At 41.7% G+C, this 20,135-nt stretch overlaps 1 protein-coding gene across 1 annotated transcript in view; it reads right to left on the bottom strand.

The window, feature by feature from the left end:
• The window catches only part of LOC134467968 (dynein axonemal heavy chain 17-like), a 49,712-nt gene that overhangs the window by 17,317 nt on the left and 12,260 nt on the right, over positions 1-20,135 (bottom strand). Inside the window, exons 34-57 of the mRNA XM_063221991.1 lie at positions 19,764-19,924; positions 19,081-19,237; positions 18,804-18,908; positions 18,510-18,667; positions 17,878-18,016; positions 17,352-17,579; positions 16,211-16,348; positions 15,525-15,657; positions 15,281-15,408; positions 15,009-15,157; positions 14,523-14,805; positions 14,136-14,309; positions 13,275-13,482; positions 12,853-13,018; positions 12,607-12,709; positions 12,050-12,197; positions 7,993-8,084; positions 7,712-7,873; positions 7,452-7,616; positions 3,881-4,072; positions 3,178-3,444; positions 1,555-1,716; positions 1,011-1,244; positions 36-200 (exon numbers count right to left, since the gene is read on the bottom strand). Of these exons, the coding sequence (XP_063078061.1) occupies positions 36-200; positions 1,011-1,244; positions 1,555-1,716; positions 3,178-3,444; positions 3,881-4,072; positions 7,452-7,616; positions 7,712-7,873; positions 7,993-8,084; positions 12,050-12,197; positions 12,607-12,709; positions 12,853-13,018; positions 13,275-13,482; positions 14,136-14,309; positions 14,523-14,805; positions 15,009-15,157; positions 15,281-15,408; positions 15,525-15,657; positions 16,211-16,348; positions 17,352-17,579; positions 17,878-18,016; positions 18,510-18,667; positions 18,804-18,908; positions 19,081-19,237; positions 19,764-19,924 (4,017 nt within the window). The remainder of the gene's footprint in view (positions 1-35; positions 201-1,010; positions 1,245-1,554; positions 1,717-3,177; positions 3,445-3,880; positions 4,073-7,451; positions 7,617-7,711; positions 7,874-7,992; positions 8,085-12,049; positions 12,198-12,606; positions 12,710-12,852; positions 13,019-13,274; positions 13,483-14,135; positions 14,310-14,522; positions 14,806-15,008; positions 15,158-15,280; positions 15,409-15,524; positions 15,658-16,210; positions 16,349-17,351; positions 17,580-17,877; positions 18,017-18,509; positions 18,668-18,803; positions 18,909-19,080; positions 19,238-19,763; positions 19,925-20,135) is intronic.

The following is a 20,135-nucleotide window of genomic DNA, read 5'->3' as shown; positions in this document are numbered from 1 at the left end:
TGGGAATAAGCAGAAGACATCATTCATGTTCTTACCTTGGCAATGACCTGCACTTTCAACTCCTCCTCATTAGCAATGGCTGCCTCTTTGGAGACCTTCTCCGTCTCCACACCCACCACCTTGATTAGTTTGTCAGCGTCTTCATTCTTCTGTTTCAGCTCCACCTCCTGGACTGCCAACTTCGCTTTCAGGTCGTCCACCTTTCAACAAAGCATAGAGAAGGATGATCACTGAACTGCCATGATGCATTATAATTAGAGATGCACCGGATCCTGATTTTTAGGATCCTGCCGGATACCGGATCCACTGCTTAAGATCCTGCCGGATCCGGAACCGGATACCGGATCCTACGAAAGGGTTGAAACACATAGCCAACTCGCACACATGGGCCCTTTTTATTACGTTGGCGCAAAGCCTAGCCTACACTACGTAAAAAGTAGAGATGCCCCAGATCCTGATTTTTAGGTAACTGCCGGATACCGGATCCACTGCTTAAGATCCTGCCGGATCTGGATAGTCTGAAAAACCCTATTATCCTGCCGGATCCGGAACCGGATCTTGGATCCTGTACATCTCTAATTATAATCATGTCAACCATTGGTTCTGGTTGTGTTATATGCTATATTTGTGTAACAGTAAAAAGTTACAATAGTCATACACAGAAAAACAGTTACACAGTTACACAGACAGTTACAGGATGTCAAACGTGGCAAACTACACCACATAAACGCTGGTGATAGGTTTGACAAGTGTCATAACGCAGCCATGGCCGTATCATAAACAGTATGTCTATATCATCATTAAGTGACATTCTATTATGGTCAAGACAGCTCTAGCAATAATCGTGACCATAAAACGTTTATGACATTGACATAATGTTGATGACTCGTCCATGACTACGTCTTGACACTGTTTTGATACTATTATGACACTGTCCTGTCATGCGTAACCGGATATTCAATAGACAATCAAAAGCAATGAATTGCAGTGTGTTGTGTGTGTGAAGTTACCTGTGCAGATGTAGTCTGGAGTTTGGTCAGGCCGTTCTCCAGCCGCTCCATCTTGGAGAGCAGCTCAGACCTCTTGATGCTGAGCAGCAGCTGGTACAGCTTGATCTGCTCCAGGAAGGTCTTGGGGGTGGTGTAGTTGTAGCGGCGGTCCGACATCAAGTAGGACTTAGACATGTCGTTCACCGTCTTGTGGACGAAAGCCATGAACAGGCTGAGGGAGTCCTTGATCTCCGGCTGAAACAAAAGATTTTCACACAACACATAAAAACAGCTACAAAAGGAACACGAAGAAATACTAACAGAATGAAAAAGAGATCCAACAGTGTAAACAATCTGATGCGTAGGTAACTAAAAATGTGTGGGTGGGGGGGTCGGTGGGTTGGAGAACATAAGGAATATTAGATGCTGTTTACATGTCTACTACATTCAAAAATGCAGGATGACTTACAAAATGGGGAAAAGAATTCAGAACCTAAGGTAAATTCACCACTGAATTATTTCTTACAGGATGGATGTTATTCCAAAGTATCGGGTATGGGCTTACCATAATGCCCTCTGTCTCTGAGAGGAAGCGAGCACTGACAGACACCAGCGCCTCCTCTGGCCACTCCTGGAACCAGTCGATGGAGGTGCAGTTGACTACAGCAGGGAATTTCCTAGCACGCACCCTCAGAGTGGAACCCACAGGGGAGAAACACAGGATCACCTGAGACAGATGGAGGTGGACAAGAGCTCAGGTTTATTACAGAATGATTTATAGATGATGTTACATTGAAGGATAGGTCATTCAAATCTGTGCTTAACAAATTCATGAACATGATATGTTATTGATCATACATACCTATAAATCTAGTGCAGTGGAGTAGTCACAACTTTGTCAACTCATTTATCAATTTCAACAATATACAGCTCCAGGCCTTTTTATTAGAATAGCATGAAAAAGTTGATTTATTTCCATAATTCCATCAATAATGTTAAACTGTCATGGATTGTAGATTCATGGCCCAGTTTTTTAACTATTCCAACCATTCATTTTTTTCTTTTTATATACGTTGGCCTTCCAGCTAAAAAAAAACCATGAATTGGGGAATTCGCAGCATTAAGGGCCGTACACACACGTCGCTGCTAGTTACTCGCTCAGCGGATGAAGTCAATAGAATGTCTACGTGTTCCAGCGAGTCTCGCTGGCGAGTAGGCGAGGAGAGTACAAGCGATGCGATGTGGGCGGGTTCCGAGATAAACTTATTTTATCTTCGAGCGACGCGAGTTAAGCGAGTAACCAATTGGAATGCAGAATACAGAGTATTGACAGGTGACGTTGCCCCTGTGGTTTTCTGACCACCCAACTTCTGCACGCCATCACACTTTGAAGAGTTGAGGAAAATACATCCAATACAGTGTACACCATCAAAGGCTCATATGGTTGTGCACAGCACACAATCAACGTTAAACAGCGCAGGCCTACATTTTGTTTCGTACCGACGTTATTGGCGCGGACAGCGGGAACCATGACAACCAGTAAACAAAATCACCCAGAGCGAGTGGCAAGTAGGCGAGTGAGCAAGTAGCGAGTAAATAGCAGCGACGTGTGTGTACGGCCCTTTAGAATATTGTTATAAAGTCACATTTTTCTTCATCCAAATTCGGGTCACATTAAATCAGTTGAAATTTGGTACTTTCTACATAACATGCAATGATCAATACTTGGTTAGGTCATTCTCTGTCTTCATAATGGCCATGATGCGTTTAACATTGAAGTCAATGGCAAAAACAGTGCATGGGAGTGGATGCCTGATGAAGATCCAGGGTGATCAAAACGTTGCTTTTTAAATAAAGAAGTTTATTTTTGGAGCTTATCGGCAGTGTGCAGACCTACCTTTTTCAACGTTTTGGTGTTAACTCACCAGTTTAATTCTAACTCAACAGAAATAAAACCCCATTCATTTTCAATGGGGGTTAATTTCTGGTGATTTAGAATTAAACTGGTGAGTTAACACCAAAACGTGGATGATGGAATTATGGAAATAAATCAACTTTTTCATGCTATTCTAATAAAAAGGCCTGGAGCTGTACAGTAGCAATTGTATTGCCATAGATGATTTTTCAGTTTAACATATTACAAAATCATTTCATATATTGTATGCTCATACCATTTTATATATGTTACCTTCAGTTGCTTTCTCACTCTGTCGATGAAAAACTTCCAGCAGTTCTCCCTGGTGTCTTGCAGGCCGACGTTCTTGACCTCGTTGCGCATGGCCCCGATGACCTTCTCCACCTCGTCGTCCTGGAAGAGTCCAGGGATCTCTCCCGAGGCCAAGAGGTCGTTGATGAGCACCAGGAACTCCTCCTCGGCCACCTGGGAGTCGGTCATCAGGAACACCGTGCCCACGTTCTTCACGCCCGCCTTCATGTACTGGGCATTCAGGTCCAGCTGAGGAGCAAACATCATGACAACAAAACAAGTTCAAGAGAGGTGATCTCAGGCACACTGAAGAACAGTTGAAAGTCCTTTATTGACAGGGATAAGCAAACACTTTTATATATTTTATATACATATACAAATTGTTTGGTTTGTCTGATGGTCTAACTCAGGAGTACATGTTCATGGTGAATTTTTAGCACTGCTGGCATTTCCAGGTTTCTGTTTTTATCTAGCCGATGACCATCAAATACATGGTACTATATTAAGATCTAACTGGAAAATACTGTATATTGAACAGGGGTCAATAATAACACTACAATTGAATCAACACACTGAAACCATTGTTCTTAAAAAGTGATCACGATATGAGATACTGTATTTCTATTTCTATTGGGAAAAAACTATGGGTTTTCCAAAGGAGTGCTGTTATCTCTGTGTTGGGCACCTTGAGATCAGGGATGCCATAGCCCTTCCTCAGGGTGATCTGGAAGACCTCCAGGTTGCTGATACTGGCTGCCAGTCTGGAGAGAGACTGCTTCCCGCTGCCCCCCACTCCCACCAGCAGGGCGTTGCCTCGAGGACTCTCCAGAATGCGGTTGATCCTGCAGATGTGGGACATGGCGTCCTCAAACAGCACCTGTCACCAAAACACAGTGATACATGCATATTAGAGGTGCGCCGAAAATTCGGCCGCAGAAAATATTCGGCAGAAAACGCAAAAAAAAGACTCTTTCGGCTTTCGGCCGAAAGCCAATTGAGCGGCCGAATCGGAGGCCGAATAGAAAATGAATTGAAAATGGGCATTAATTAAACTAATTTTAGTTCTACTCTAACATTTGAAGACTTCAAATACACATTTATTTTCTTTCAAAAACATGTCAAAACTTTTATTGTATTGTATAATATAATATAATATAATATAATATAATATAATATAATATAATATAATATAATATAATATAATATAATATAATATAACATAATATAACATAACATAACATAATATAACATAATATAACATAATATAATATATATAATATAATATAATATAATATAATATAATATAATATAATATAATATAATATAATATGACTTATAGTATAACTTCAAAATGTTATTGTTGAAAATGGATATAAATATGAAATTCCCTGTCTCTGGGACCACCTGGTTTGGAAGAGCAGCAGGTAAAACTGTACTTCTGACCTGCTGTGATGTGCCTATATGTACAGTGTATTTGTCCATAGTGCCCAGGGAAGACTGGCGACAGAGCCTCCCTTAATTCCATCTACAAAACGCAACCCAGAGTCAGGTGCAGCAGTAACATTCATTACATGGAGTACAAAGTAGGGATGTACATAAAATCGAAATGTATCGATGCATCGGAAGTATCGGCCGGCGATTTAATCGAATCGCATCGTATCTTGGGGCATTCTTAAGAATTGAAAAGAATCGAATCGCTGTCCCCTGTGCAATGTCCTATCTCCATAACACAATAGTAGTGGAAAAGTAATCGGAAAAAATCGAATCGAACCGAATCACATCATACCGTGGGGAATTCTTAAGTAACGGAAAAAATCAAATCGCTGATTTAAGAAATCGATACGGTATCGTATCGTCATGAAGGCTGTGATTTACACCCCTAGTACAAAGTAGGCCGTGGTTATTTGTGGTGCAGGAGGACTGTACATTGTCCAGGTACGGGCAGGGAAAGCAGACAGGACTCATGCGGAGATCCCACAGCCATCCTTGGAGCTCAGCTGAATGTATTAAAAATAAAAAAATAGTGGAACTAAACTGTTGAATTGTAAGACTGGTTGATTTTTTTTCACCTTGAATTAGCTCATTTGAATTAGACTACAAGAGCAGGGGATGTAATGGCAGGTGGAAGCAATGGAGGCACAAGCAGGTGGAGAGGGAGAGATTACAAAGCACAGAGAGAAGTAAAAAACGGTGGACAGACCAATATGATAAAGCAGACGAGAAAATAAAAGAGAGGGAAGAGAGGAAATGAAGGGAGGTGTAGATGGCGTAAGGGGAAAGCGGAAACGTTAAATAGGGAGGAAGGTTGCAGGAGGTGAACTGAGGAAAACAGAATAATCAGAGCAGAAAGAGACAGAGAGGGAGGTAGAGAGAGAGAGAGAGAGAGAAAGCGAGTGAGAGAGAGAGAGAAAGAGAGAGAGAGGGAGAGAGGGAGAGGGGTAGGTAGAGAGAGACAGAGTGAGAGGGAGAGAGAGAGAGAGAGAAAGCGAGTGAGAGAGAGAGAGTGAGAGAGAGAGAGAGAGAGAGAGAGAGAGAGAGAGAGAGAGAGAGGGAGGTAGCGAGAGAGAGAGAGAAGTAAAGCAGAAAGAGACAGAGGGAGGTAGAGAAAGAGAGAGAGGTAGAGAGAGAGAGAGAGAGAAAGAGAGAGAGAGAGAGGTAGAGAGAGAGAGAGAGGGAGAGGGAGGTAGTGAGAGAGAGAGTGAGAGAGAGAGAGAGCGAGAGAGAGAGAGTGAGAGAGAGAGAAAGAGAGAGAGTGTGGGAGGTAGAGAGAGACACAGAGAGAGATAGAGAGAGAGAGAGAGAGAGAGAGAGAGAAAGCTAGAGAGAGAGAGTGAGAGAGAGAAAGAGAGAGAGAGAGTGAGAGGTAGAGAGAGACACAGAGAGAGATAGATAGAGAGAGAGAGAGCGCAAGAGAGAGAGAGAGGAGTCGAGCAGAAGGATTCAGGGGTAAAAGAGGTCATGGGTCATGTGTCTTTTTGCCACAAAAAACAGAGTTACTGCGTTCTTGGCTGGTATTACTGCCACAAAATGGAGTTACTGCAGGAGTTACTGCGTTCTTAGCTTGTATTACTGTCTACTCCCAAACCAGTCCCATTGGAACGTGCAGCAGTAACTCGCCGACTTACTGCGTTTTTGTTTAACCTTTTTTGGGTCATTTTTGCACTTTCAAAATGAGTTTTCTCCAAAATGGGACGGTGTTGGACCACCATTTTTGGACACAAGACAAATGAGGTAGTTTAGAACCGATTTCCGATATAATTTTTTTTTCGACCATTTTGAGTTACTGCGTTCTAGTATTGCACGGCAGTATTGTGCAGTACTTACTGTTTATGCTCAATATGTGACTCAAAGTAATATTTTCACAGTAGTTGTCCGTTTTTTCGAAAAACAGTAGGATGCTGTTGCAGAATTGCCGTAAATAAACAGCTATTTGTTACAGTGTAATATTTGGTTTCGGTTTCGGTATTAGGCCAAGTGATTAATTATTATTCGGTTTCGGTTTCAGACACAAATTGTCATTTCGGTGCACCTCTAATGCATATGAAAAAGGGGATGTAAACATATGTACAATTGCTTATCTACAATGAGATAAACTGTCCTTTTTTTACTTTAAAAGAAGCTTGAGCTACAGAATTGATTTTAAGGCAAAGCTTGAAATGGTTTGGGTCCGGGACCCAGTTACCAACTGCATATGTTTCAGTAGTATGCTCCAACCAGGTCACTGAGGTCAGAGGACAAGAATTTACTGGTAATCCCAAAGGTTAATGCATAGTGTGGAGAGGCAGCTTTTAGCCACTATGCAGGACTCAAAACTAAGCTATTCTCGGATGTCTTCCAACAGCCCTAATTTATTATGTCCTATCTTCTTTCTTTATTTGCTGCAATTATTTAATTGTTGCATTCAAATGTTTTACATTTTCTAACTGTAGTTAAATGTTTTAAATATCGACTCCATTTAAATCTTTTTTTATTCAGATCATTTAATGTTCTATTTTAATGTTTTAACCTTTTCTCTCTAATACATTTTTGTGTCCTTTCTTTTACCTTTATTTTTGTGAAGCACATTGATTTGCACTTGTGTATAAATTTGACTTGACCTGACTATTACAGTTAGTCATATCTGTAACTGCTTAAAGTACAACTACAATACAAACCATAAAACATTTGTCTGTGAGCAATATGACTGCTCTCTCATCTACTATTTTGAGTTCAACAGGCATTATCCACAACTGTGACTGTATTATGGAGGTACTTGCCAGATTCATGACTGCATTCACTTCATTGTAGCTATCCAGGGCTTCCACCAGCAGCTTGTTCAATGAACCCCAGCTGTCAACAGGGAAATACTTGGGATCCCCAATACCCTTGGCAAAATGACAGTAGATGTTGGGTTTCTCGAATAGAAAGTTTGTAGCCATATCCTGAAAGTGGATGGGATGCATTTTTAGTACAAATTTCTGACACAAATTGCTAAGTGATGACTGTCAGACCACAGTCAAGGCTAAAGAGACGGCACCTCAAAACATTTCTTGCAGGTAGCCTCCTGCAATTTCTCAAAGGTCACCATGTCTGCTTCATCTGTAAGTTTGTCACCATAGACTCGGTTGCACTCATGCAGCCAGATGCGCACAAGCTCAGGTGGGGTTTTGGCACATCCAGCACTGCAGAAAAGCAAACCCTGCAACAGAACAAGAACAAAGGCAAAGTGGCAGAGTCAGCCAGGTCAAGGAGGTCCAGTTCTCTGGCCCCATATTGTGCATGTGTCCACATTTCATCAGCTGCAGCCAGACTGATTACCTGGAATATGTTGGAGAGGTCTCTCAGGTTGAACACATAGTGGAATTTTACGGCAGTTGGTAAGAATGTTACTGACATGCTCTTGTGAAATGCTGCGGGAGAGAGAGACAGAGAGAGAGAGACAGAGAGAGAGAGAATAACATGTTTTTAGTAGAGGTGCACCGAAAATTTGACAACAAAATATTCGGCCGAAAACGCAAAAAAAGACACTTTCGGTTTTCGGCCGAAAGCCAATTGATTGACCGAATCGGAGGCCGAATAGAAAAAGAATTGAATATGGGCATAATTAAACTAATTTCAGTTCTAAAAAGTTGCTTGAAAAGAGAAATTCCATTGAGGAAGGAAACAATATAGTTGTACCAGATTCCCTTCTGACTGGAACCCCTCTGCCAAGTTCCTCCAAAAAGGAGTTGGATCGTATGTACACAGATTTTAAAATAACTTGTGAAAAAGACATCAAACTTCAATGGCACCTTATACATCTATCGGATTCCTGGAGAGAAAAACGTATCCCGAGAGGCCTACGGATAAAGAAGTTTCCGTCCTTTGGATTGGAGGATGCTACCTTTCGTGAACAGTGGGAGGGCATCTTAAACAAATGTTCTCTTGACCTCATATTACTCATTATTGAACAAACTAAAAAAGAAAAAGAAAAACTGCAAGCAAAAATGGATGAGTTAAAGAGGCAATTGACCCAAGCCAGCAATGAATCCCAACAATCTTCATTTGAGAATGAGCTGAAAACAAACTTGGATAAGTTCGCCATGGAACTGAAAGAGTACAAACTGAGCAAATTCCGACGAGATGAGAGGGACTATGCTGAAGGCAAGGTCTACACATGGAAGGAAACTACAAGACGACAACCAGAAAGGCGGAGGCGAGTGGTGTCCTTCAATCTCAGTACAAGTGAAGAGGAGCATGATTCTACCCATGAAGACACACATGGTGATTTTTTAGGAACTGGATCACACACCAAAAAAGCCCCCCAGCAGAAACGCAAACAAAAAGGAAGACCAGGAGGGGGAGACGTAGATCCAACAATTTCAAGGGAGAGCCTTCGGAGCAGAGTCAGAAATCAACGGTAATCAACATCTCCAAACACGCATCGACACAAGATTCTATAAATGTGCTGTCTAAAGGACTCACCTTTGCCCCTGTGTGCAATGCTGCTGAGTTTAAAACAAATGTGGACCTCTTCAGATTCTATAGAAATCTTCATTTAAAAGTGTGGTACCACCAAAAAAATAAAAATGTACACAGCACTATTGGTGAAAACTCAGATTCTACTTGTATTGTTAAGACACCCTTTACACCCAAGTCTACCTTCATGCCAATGAGCAATAACCCAACTTTGGTTGCCTTTACAAAGAAAGTGTCACATGACATGAATGAAATGTTCAGTAAAAGACAGAGAAAAATGAAGGACAATCTAACAAGAAAAGAAAGGGTAGCACTTGAAAACCTGTCAAAAAATGATGAAATTATGATCAAACCGGCTGACAAGGGGGGTGCAGTAGTGGTAATGGATACTAGCTATTACATTACTGAAGCCCAAAGACAACTGGGAAATGATGTCTACTATGAACAATTAAGCATGAATCCCATTGAGTTAATGAAGAGTGAACTTCGGGCTATACTGTCCAAGGCTAAAGATTCAAACTGGATTTCTGACAAAGAGTTCTCTTTCCTGATGAATGAAAACCCACAAATGCCATGTTTCTACATGTTGCCAAAAATCCACAAAAATCTGGAGCACCCGGAAGGGAGACCAATCATATCAGGGAATGGCTCATTGACAGAGCCAAGCTCTCAGTTTGTGGACTATTTCATAAAACCTCTTGTGCGAGACTTGCCATCTTTCATTGAGGATACCACAGATGTTTTATGTGCATTGATGAACATTACAAATGCCACAGGCTGCTACATGGTAACTTTAGATGTAGCCTCTCTATATACTAATATTGACCATCAGGGAGGCTTGGAGGCCTTGCAACATTATTTATCCTTACGTTCTGACACCACACCACCAAATGAATTTTTAGTGTCTTTGACAAAATGGACTCTGCACAACAATGTATTCATTTTTCAGAACTCTTTCTACAGGCAGCGGAAAGGCACAGCAATGGGTGCATGTTTTGCGCCTAATTATGCAAACCTTTTTTTGGGCTACTGGGAAGACACATTTGTATACAACCAACAAAATAATGTGTTTTTGGACAAGGTCATGTTCTATTGTCGCTTCATTGATGATATTTATTTAATATGGTCAGGAAGTGAGAGTGAGCTGTTGGACTTTCATAAGTATTTAAATTCAACCAATGAGAACATCAAACTCTCAATTGAATACTCAATGACATCTATACATTTTTTGGACCTATCAATTTCCATTGATGATAGTGGATCTTTACAAACCACTATCTATAGGAAAAGCACAGATAGGAACACCTTACTCAGATCTGACAGCTTCCATGCCAACTCACTCAAAAACAACATTCCTGTCGGACAATTTCAACGCCTTAAACGGATATGCAGCAGTGATTCAGACTTTCAGACCCAGGCCAAAGACATGCAAACAAGGTTCTGTGAAAGGGGTTACTCCCCAGCATTGGTGGACAGTGCAATGCAAAAAGCCCAGTCGCAAAACCGGTCTGACCTCTTAAAAAAGAGAAAAAAGAAAAACAACAAAAACAGAGGGCCTTGCTTCATCACTCAATTCAACAGCTGTGCCCCGAAGATGAAACAAATCATCAGGTCAAATTGGCAAATAATCCATAGCGACCCACTTCTGAAGGAAGTCTTCCCTGATCCACCAATGACTGTTTTCAAAAGGGCCCCCTCTATAAAAGACAAACTGGTCAAAAGTTACTTGCCAGACAGGAAAGAGAAAACATGGATACAAAAAGACCTCTACGGGACCTATAAGTGTGGATCATGTAAACACTGTGAGGGTATCATCCAGAGCAAAACCTTTTTAGATTTGAGAACAAAAAAGGAATACAAAACAAATGATTTTATTAACTGTAACTCTGAATATGTTGTTTACCGTTTGCTGTGTCCTTGTGGATGTTTTTATGTGGGGAGAACAAAGAGGAAATTAAAAGCACGTTTCTCAGAACACAAATATGCAATCAAGACAAACAATGAGGATTATCCAATGGCCAAACATTATAGAGAAATTCATCAGAGTGACCCATCATCTTTAAAAGTACAGGGGATTGAAGTGATCAAGAAAACTGTACGGGGTGGGGACAGATTGAAAAGGTTGCTACAGAGAGAAACCTTTTGGATCTGGAGCTTCAAGGCAATGGAGCATCCAGGTCTTAATGAGGAAATGGACTACAGACCTTTTTTGTAACAATGTGTTCTTTTGTATTTTATCACTGCTATTGTACCCAGTATCTACTTTTTGAAATGTTTAATATACTGGATCTGCTATTTTTTGTAATTGTTTTCAAGTACCTGTTTGAGGGGGCGGGTCTTAGCTACACTTAAGTCTGTGGTGGGGGAGGTGCACTAATTGTGGGCAATCAACTAGTCAACAGGTGGAATGTTTGTCTAACAAAAGGCTTCACTGTGTCAGTATCACTATGCCCTGAAGAAGGCTCAACTGCCGCTACGCGTGGGCAATTTTAAAAGTCCTTAATGGACATGTCATAATAATAAAGACATTTTAACTATACTTTTTGGAGTGCCTTGGTGAAGAAAAGTTTTTTCTCTTTTCAAGCAACTTTTTTGACATTGAACCTTGAACCAAAGAGCACCCACAAGAATACTTTTTTCATCTTCCTAAAGGGACTGAGCACGCCTCTGACTTCCAAACATAATTTCAGTTCTACTCGAACATTTGAAGACTTCAAATAAATATTTTTTTCTATGAAGACATGTATTGTAAGCCGTAGATTTTAGCAATATTTTGAAATAGTGAAAAACCTAACATTTGATACCTTTGAACTGAACTGTAATATTCGGTTTCAGCCACAAATTTTCATTTCGGTGCATCTCTAGTTTTTAGAAACTACTCTCTTGGGTCAGATGGTTTCAATTTCATTGTTCTTACTTAACGCTGCCGTGACGAGGGTCGGGCAGAACTTCTTCAAAGCCGGGGCGAAACCTGACATTTCTAGATGCTGGGAGAAAATGCTGTTGTAGATGCTGTAGAGAGCATCCTGTCCAGGGAAACTCACAGCAAATACAACAAAGTGCCTCTGGAAGAAACCGCAAATCAAAACAAAACACACATTATACGGTATGACAACATGATGTTTTATCATTCAGATAGTTAGGAAATGGATCGCACTCAGTTTTTTCTTCTTTCTTGTTCTTTTCTTTTTCTTAAAACATTGCAGGGACTGATATGACTGATATGCTTATTATTCAGATAGGACAGCGAGAGAGGGGAGAGAGAGATGGGGTAGGATCAGGGAACAACCTCGGGCCGGAATCAAACCCGGATCCTCGGCGTAATGGTACAACACACTAGCCCCCTGACCCATGTCGCCCCCTTAAATAACAATTTTCTATTATGAATACAAATATCTTTAACTTGATCAACCTGTACAGTAAAGTACTTTCTGTGGCATTTGAAAACTGAGGTAAGAAAACTTAATTACTAACCTGAAGTCTTGGGTCAATGGTGAAGCTCCCTGCAGTAGGGTTCATGCAGGCCACATACTGGCAGTTGTGGATGTCCTTCAGGGTCAGCTTAGCTCTGTCATACCTACAGATGAAGAAAAATCATTAAGATGTTACAGTACGGATACTAATAAAGGGGTAAATGTATGATCGTGTCCATGTAATTTCAATGTAATTTTCAGGATTATACTGTATGGTATGTGTGTATTGATGTGAGCAGGTGAATACCAGTGTCCGTGGTCCATGTGCTGGCGAAGGAGCGTGTGCGGCGCTACAGTGAAGTATTTGTCCACCTCTGGCATGTTCATGTCATCGATGAAGAAGATGAGGCTTTTGTTGCCGGGTGGACCGTAGTTTCGACCTGCTTTCTTCTCAAGTGGCTTTTCCAAGATGGCTACAACAACAGGAATACATACACAACAGGCTCATTACTGGTTGTTCATAAGCAAACATGCATGGCTTATAGGAAAATGTACCGTATTTATAGTGTCAAGCAGAATTGCATTTGAGTAAAATTTGAGCTATGCCAAGCTAGTAACTTTTGTTTTTTTGTACTGTTTTGCAAGGGGCCACACACCTTGAAAGTCTCTTTTTTTGCAGGTGAAGCTTTTCAAGGTTTCAAGCACTAGTTTTCATGGTTTGTACTTTACCTTGTAACATGGCGGAGGTGGTGTAGAAGTTGAAGGGGACAGACTGCACCACGTAGCTGTCTGTGCTCAGGCTGCGCAGCTTGTCGCCCATCAGCACAGACTTGCCGCTGCCGGCGTTGCCCACCAGCATGATGGGCCGCTTGCGCTCCATCAGCATGTCCATGAAGAGGCGGATACGGATGGTCTCCATCGTGTGCACCAGAGACGCCTGCATTGGGGAGGGAGGGCAGAGGAGCAGGATGGATGGTTAATAAGAATAAATCAACAACTTGTGGTAGCACTTCATAATAATGTCTGCTTATAAAGACTTAGTAAATAATTAACGAATGATGAACAAAACATTAACAAATGTTGTTATTATTCACTACATTTCATTCATGCTTTATAAAATATCTACAAAAAAAATGTTCAAGATTGCACAAACCTTTAACAGATTATCTTATTAATTTACAAACAATTTGTAAATGATTGATAAACATAAAATATGAACTTAATATTTCCCTGTCATTCACAAACATTTGTTAATGTTTTGTTCATTATATTTACTAAGTGTAATGCGTTATATGTAGGCATTATTATTGTTACCCAGTTGGTTACTATACAAAAATATAGGGCATAGAAGTAAAATGTTTAAAGCGTGTATACATTCTATTGCTATTGTTTTAGATTTTGCTTTTTGCTTAGATATTAGCAAAATATCCAATATGGGTCTTTTGAATTTGGAGACCAGTGATTGTATATAAAATGGAGGGGGATTCCAACTTAAGTACATTCTATTCCATGTTCTACAGGAGCAGCCCAGGTGGGGGTCATTAATTACAATTATCTGAGCAAATTATAATGCAGGATCCTTCTGTTCACCTGCAGAGGTAGTTCCGGGTCCAGCTGGAAATTGGGAACTTTCTCTGTCCACGGGGCGAACTTCTTCGAATCCCTATCGATGTAGTAGTCAAAGACGGTTCCGTTGGATGGGAACTTGATGGTCTTGAACTCGTTCACCCACCATTTGCTGAACTCCACTCTGTAGTCAGTGAGCTATGGCATGCATAAACCACATGAACATTGTTTTTTTTTCTCCCGCCGAAAGCAATATGACTTAAAGAGGGCAAGCATACTGTACATCAATAAAGACTTAAAATATAACAAAGAAAGTTTCGTAAAGAACTATACACATACAAATTAATATACACGTAACGTAAAACATAACATATGGTATAGTAAAGCAATTAAATTTGATAAACCTCAAACCTGATCTTGGAACATTGCTCCTCCAAAGGCCCAGACGCAGGCAAAGACAAAGTAGAGCTCGTAGAGCTCCTTGGGGGAGTCCGGCGGCGTGTTCTCCGGGGTCAGCAGGCACTCCATGAAGTAGAGTAGATTCTGCACCATGGTGCCCTCCGTAATGGGCGTGATCTTCTTGAAGCCGAAGCGGAGTTTCTCCAGGCACGCCGGCAGGTATTTGTCAAACAGGATGGAGAGGTTGGCCTTCTCCGACTGGACCTCACGCGTCTCAACCCAGCTGGTCACCACTCTGAGGCATTCACAGAGTCAGCACATTTTATATTAGTTACTGTACTAACATCATTACTTCACATTTTGGCAGTTTTGCAGACACGAGAAATATGTCATATTTTCAGAATGCACAGTTTCATTCGAGTATGTTTGTGAAAGTTTATAAATCACTTCAGATAACTGAGAGTAAAGGTGTGTATGTGTGTGTGTGTGTGGACTCACGGGTTCCACCCCAGGTCAGCAGGGTTGATGAAGAGGATGCCAGCTCGAGACACAGTGGCAGGCGTGGCAGTACGCAGGTCCTTGATCTCAAACACCAGGCGCATGGTGGGGTTCAGTGGAATACGCTCGTTACTGGCCAGCGTCAGCACCTAAACACAAACAGCATATCCAGTCACTGGCAGCTCTTTGGACATTCACCAAGTCCTGATTTAGAAGAATTGCTTTACATCATCACCACCACCATCACCACCACCGAATGAGCTCAATCAAACCTTGTTGTCGTCCATGACCGTGTTCAGAGACTCAATCCACATGGGGTCGATGTCTCCGTCCAAAACGATCCACTTTGGTCCGTCATGAGCGACGTTGGCCAAGTCCCTCATGATGCATGAGAACAGACCTGAAGTCAAACACATCAGAGCATCACTGGACAGCGGCAAGAAACAGCCCGCCAGGGATGTGTCATGTGTGTTATGGAGTTCTACAATAAATATCTGGCCATTAACGATAACCCACCGTCCTTCCACTCTCTGGTGGCTGGATTGATGATTCCAAACAGCTCGTCACAGGTCACAGCCTTGGGATCCAGATCCACCATGACTGGCCTCCTCTTCTGTGTCTGGTAAGTCTTTATCAATGAGCGGAGCACCTGACATAAAATAGAATAAAGATTTTGTATTATTACAGAGGTTAGATATTGAGCTGCGTGAGAGATCAAGAGTGACCTATGCGACCTCAGCGGCGGTAGTCATTATTTGTCTATGGAGGGTCGGCCAATAAAGGGAATCCGTCAGACCGAATCGACCTGAGTGAATTTCAGCGATTTGATAATAAGCTTTACTGAAATCGCTAAAATTCGCTCAGGTCGACGAATTCCCTTTATTGGTCGACGGTGTATATTATTATGTTAATGAGCTATGATGCCGTTCGGCAAAAAACAATTGGAATGTTCATATCTCCGAATGCCCCAGCCCACTGTCAAAGTGTCAAACCAGAGCCGTTATGTGATTAGCTAAATCAAACATGTCATGTCACGTCCAAAGCGAATAAAGCGACTTCATGGCAAAACTTCTTCAGAGACCTCTGCAAGTTGGGTACCGGTAGTAATAGGTAATTTCTGCTGTACACGTAGCTTTACAAATTATTTGTTCATGATGTTGTAATAAGTTGATAATAAGTTGCAAATGTTGCTGTAAGAAGACCTTGCTCTTGCCAGTGCCGGCGTTGCCGATGATGAAGACAGAGTGCCTGACGGCCAGCAGCTCCTCCAGCTGCACCACCTTCAGCACAAAGCTGTCCTCCGCCTGCAGCTTCAGGTCCAGCACCGACTTCTTCACCAGCTGCACACACATTACATTACATTACATTACATTACATTACATTACACTTAGCTGACGCTTTCATCCAAAGTGTCTCACAGCAGTGTTTCTTAACCTTTTTTTCGTGAAGCACCCCCTTACCTGCGCTCAAGACAAGCTGTGCACCCCCAACCAATACTTCAATACTCACTAAAAATGAGGCGCCTGATAATAATGCATGCTTGCAGAAGTTTTGTCACAACCTCAACACGAACAAAATTTCGCGCACTGCCTAAAATCTCTGGCGCACCCCCAGGTTAAGAACCACTGTCTTACAGTAATTATGATTACAGGGTATTGGTTACAGTGGCTGGATCAATGTGGTGTTAAGTGCCTTGCTAAAGGCACTACAGCCATGGATGGAGAGGTGTAGGGAGAGGTAAGGGTGGGATTCGAACATGCAACCCTCTGATCTTAAGTCCACCTCCCTAACCATTAGGCAATGGCTGCCCCAGAATGGAATGCAAATGGTACATCAGCTTGTTACCAGGGACGCACGATATATCAGCTGTAACATTGTTTTTTAAGTTTAACATATCGAAATGAAAAACTTGGACCAACTGATGTTATTTTGCTCATTTACACAGAATAGCCAACTGTAATAATGTTCACAGAGGTTCCCAAACAGGGGGCCCTGAGTGAACTGTATAGTGCACCCTCGTACCATTTTTTTTTTTTTTAAATAAAAAAAAAATGTTTTGCAGGCTTTTAAGCAACACTGATGATTACTTTTATTCATTGCATTGTTTTCAGTCTGTATAAATGTTCTCCATTAAAAGAAAAGATAACGGATAATATGTAACAAGCCATGTAAATATCGGATATCGACTATCGGCCAAAAATTTCACATCGGTAAAACATGTAGTTGATTTAAAGAGACCTGAATGAGAGGGGTCATTACACACACAGATGTGCAATGTGCAAAATGTCTATTCAAACTACAAATGAGATAGTTCTAGAATGAGAAACATGGGAATTCTATGACCTTCTCAAAGTCCATGTCCCTCTTCCTGGGCACATCCAGAGCAGGGAACAGGTCCCCGATCAGCCCCATGAAGACGGGCATGTCGTCCATCACGATCTTGGGGATGTTGAAGTCCCTGAGGGCTCTCATCAGCACCTGGTCCTCCGGTCGCCCCGGGTCACCGCGCTTCAGGGAGCCGGCCACCACCAGCACAGACTTAATGGCACGCAGACCCCAATCGTAGTGGTCCTGTGGTGGACAGGCAAAAATACACACACACACACGCATGCACACACACACATTATTACACATATTACTAGTATTCAAACAACTTTGACTTTCAATGAAACTTCTGCAAGTTGTTCGGCATGGCCACACCCACACCCACACCCACACACACACACTTGTACGTACATACACACAACCATTAATTATTACACATATTACCAATATTCAAACAACTTTGAATTTCAATGAAACTTCTGCAAGCAGTTCGGCATGGCCACAATATTTTTGGTGATAGAAAAGATGTTTCATGGTACTGCACCTGTTTGGAAAGCAGCTCTTTGCACAAGCTGTACAAAGTGATGAACTTGCGTGCAAGAATTCGGGCCTCGATGAAGCCCTCGGCCACCAGCATGATTTCGCAAATCAACTCAAAATCGGGCACCACCATAGCACAAGGCCTAGTTATACAGAACACACAGAACATACAGACACACCAGTTAGTGAATGATCATCACCACTTCTCCCATACTGTATATAGTAGGCCTACAGGTGCTTTTCAGTGCACATTAGGGGTGTAAATCACAGCCTCCATGATGATAAATTTCGATATCGATTTCTGAAGGCAGCAATTCAATATTTTCAATACTTGAATTCTCTCCACAATACGATTCGATTCGATTGCCACATCCCTAGGCCACATGCTGTCACTTTATGGTGTATTCTTTTGAAACTCGGATTGTCGGACGGAAACCCAGACCTCCGCCTCCGGAAAGTGCAAAAAAATGGGTACTCAACTCAGGGTTCCGAAACTCAAACTCGGAGCACTTTGGTGTACTCCGAATTTTAACATTAGTGTTTGCAGACATTTGTATTGTCCCCAGCTGTTGCAAATGAACACAACAACTTCAGGTCTACCGACAGCCGGGTTTCAAAAGAATGAGCCATTAGTACCTGAACAAGGCTTTCAAGTTCTCAGGTAGCTCAGCTCTGCCAGCATAGCCGGGGTTCATGGTGATGAAGGCCCCAACTGTTGGGATCAGCTTGATCATTTCACCCAAGAAATTGATGATGGTCTTCTTGTCACGAATACCATCCTGGACACACTTTACCTGGAGTAACACAGAGCAGGAGGTGAGAAGACATTGGGCAAAAAATAGAAAAAAAAACAGCAGAGAGTGTACTCACAACAATCTAAACACAAATCAATGCATTAATCCGAAATGAATAGTGCACTTGTGGGCTTACCTGCACTGCAATCACAGACAGTACTTCAACTGAGATTCGGTTGAACTCGTCAAAGCAACCCCATGCACCAGTCTGGGCAAGGCCCTTATAGATGTTTCCGCAAGACTGGGAAGAAAATCATGAGAAGAAAATCAAACTCATCATCAACACTAACTTGCTCTAACCTACGCACAACTGAACTTCCACCTCATACTTAATCTTGGTGTTCAACACCAACAATGAGCTAACACAAACGTCTTTTCAACATATGTTTTTTTTAGATGGTGGAGAATGTTACCTTGTAGTCCATCTGTTCGGAGCAGTTAAACACATAGACCATGATGCCGAGGGCTCGTCCCAAATCTTTGGTGGTCTCAGTTTTGCCAGTACCAGCAGGACCAGCGGGGGCTCCCCCCATAATGAGATGCAAGGACTGGGTGAGTGTGATGTAGCACCTGTAACATGAGAGGGAAACTCTTATGTAGTCTGCCACCATCTACATTTCCCTGTATGATATATATTTATTGCTATATACAGACCACCCCATAAATATGTATACAAACTTTAAATCTACGGTATGTTGTAAAGTACATGTAGGTATATTTATTAAAATTCAATGTAATTTTCAATATTAATGTAGTTGAATTTACATTTAAGACATGACAGCAGCTTGAAGTTTTGTCACCACTTGTTCTCAAACTAATGACTGAAGTCTACTGTGTACAATGAGACCTGAAACAGTCACTGAAAATCCACTGAAAGGAAATGAACCAAAATCCCTTGAGAATTGTGTGTGATTCACAATGTCAGCCGTGCCTGGACCAGAAATGAATATCAGTTTGAGAGCAGGTGGTGACAAAACAATAAAATTATGTCTGTTCTATTCCAAACAAAAAAATCCCTCCAATTTCAAAATGTGCGTACATTTTACTGGGACACCTGTTAGATAATGCTACTATGGTTACTGCACGGCCACGGTACCTGTCTGTCAGAGGTGTGATGACCAGACGTGGAGTGTTGCCCAGGTATTCGTAGGAGTATGTGAACTGGGCATCGCAGATGTTGGCAAAGACGTGCTTCTTGGCATCGTCCCAGCGGTGTCGCAGCTGAGACTGCCACATGAAGGCCATCACATTGTCAATCTGAGGGAGGAAGATGTGGACAAGGTCCACCAAGAGCTGGTTTTCACTTTACAAATACCAAATTAAATCATTCAAACCCATTCCTAGGCAATAAATCATCATCACCCCATTTGACTTTTTGACCTAAACGAATAAATTAACTTTTCAACAGTCTTTGTTGAGATTTACTTTTTATTTATTTAAACATCTACCAATCTTTTCATTAAAGAAA

This window comes from Engraulis encrasicolus, chromosome 17 (assembly GCF_034702125.1).
Source record: "Engraulis encrasicolus isolate BLACKSEA-1 chromosome 17, IST_EnEncr_1.0, whole genome shotgun sequence".
In the NCBI taxonomy this organism is placed as follows: domain Eukaryota; kingdom Metazoa; phylum Chordata; class Actinopteri; order Clupeiformes; family Engraulidae; genus Engraulis; species Engraulis encrasicolus.
The sequence above is the reverse complement of the archived record's forward strand: the minus strand, read 5'-3'. Positions and strand labels throughout refer to the sequence as shown.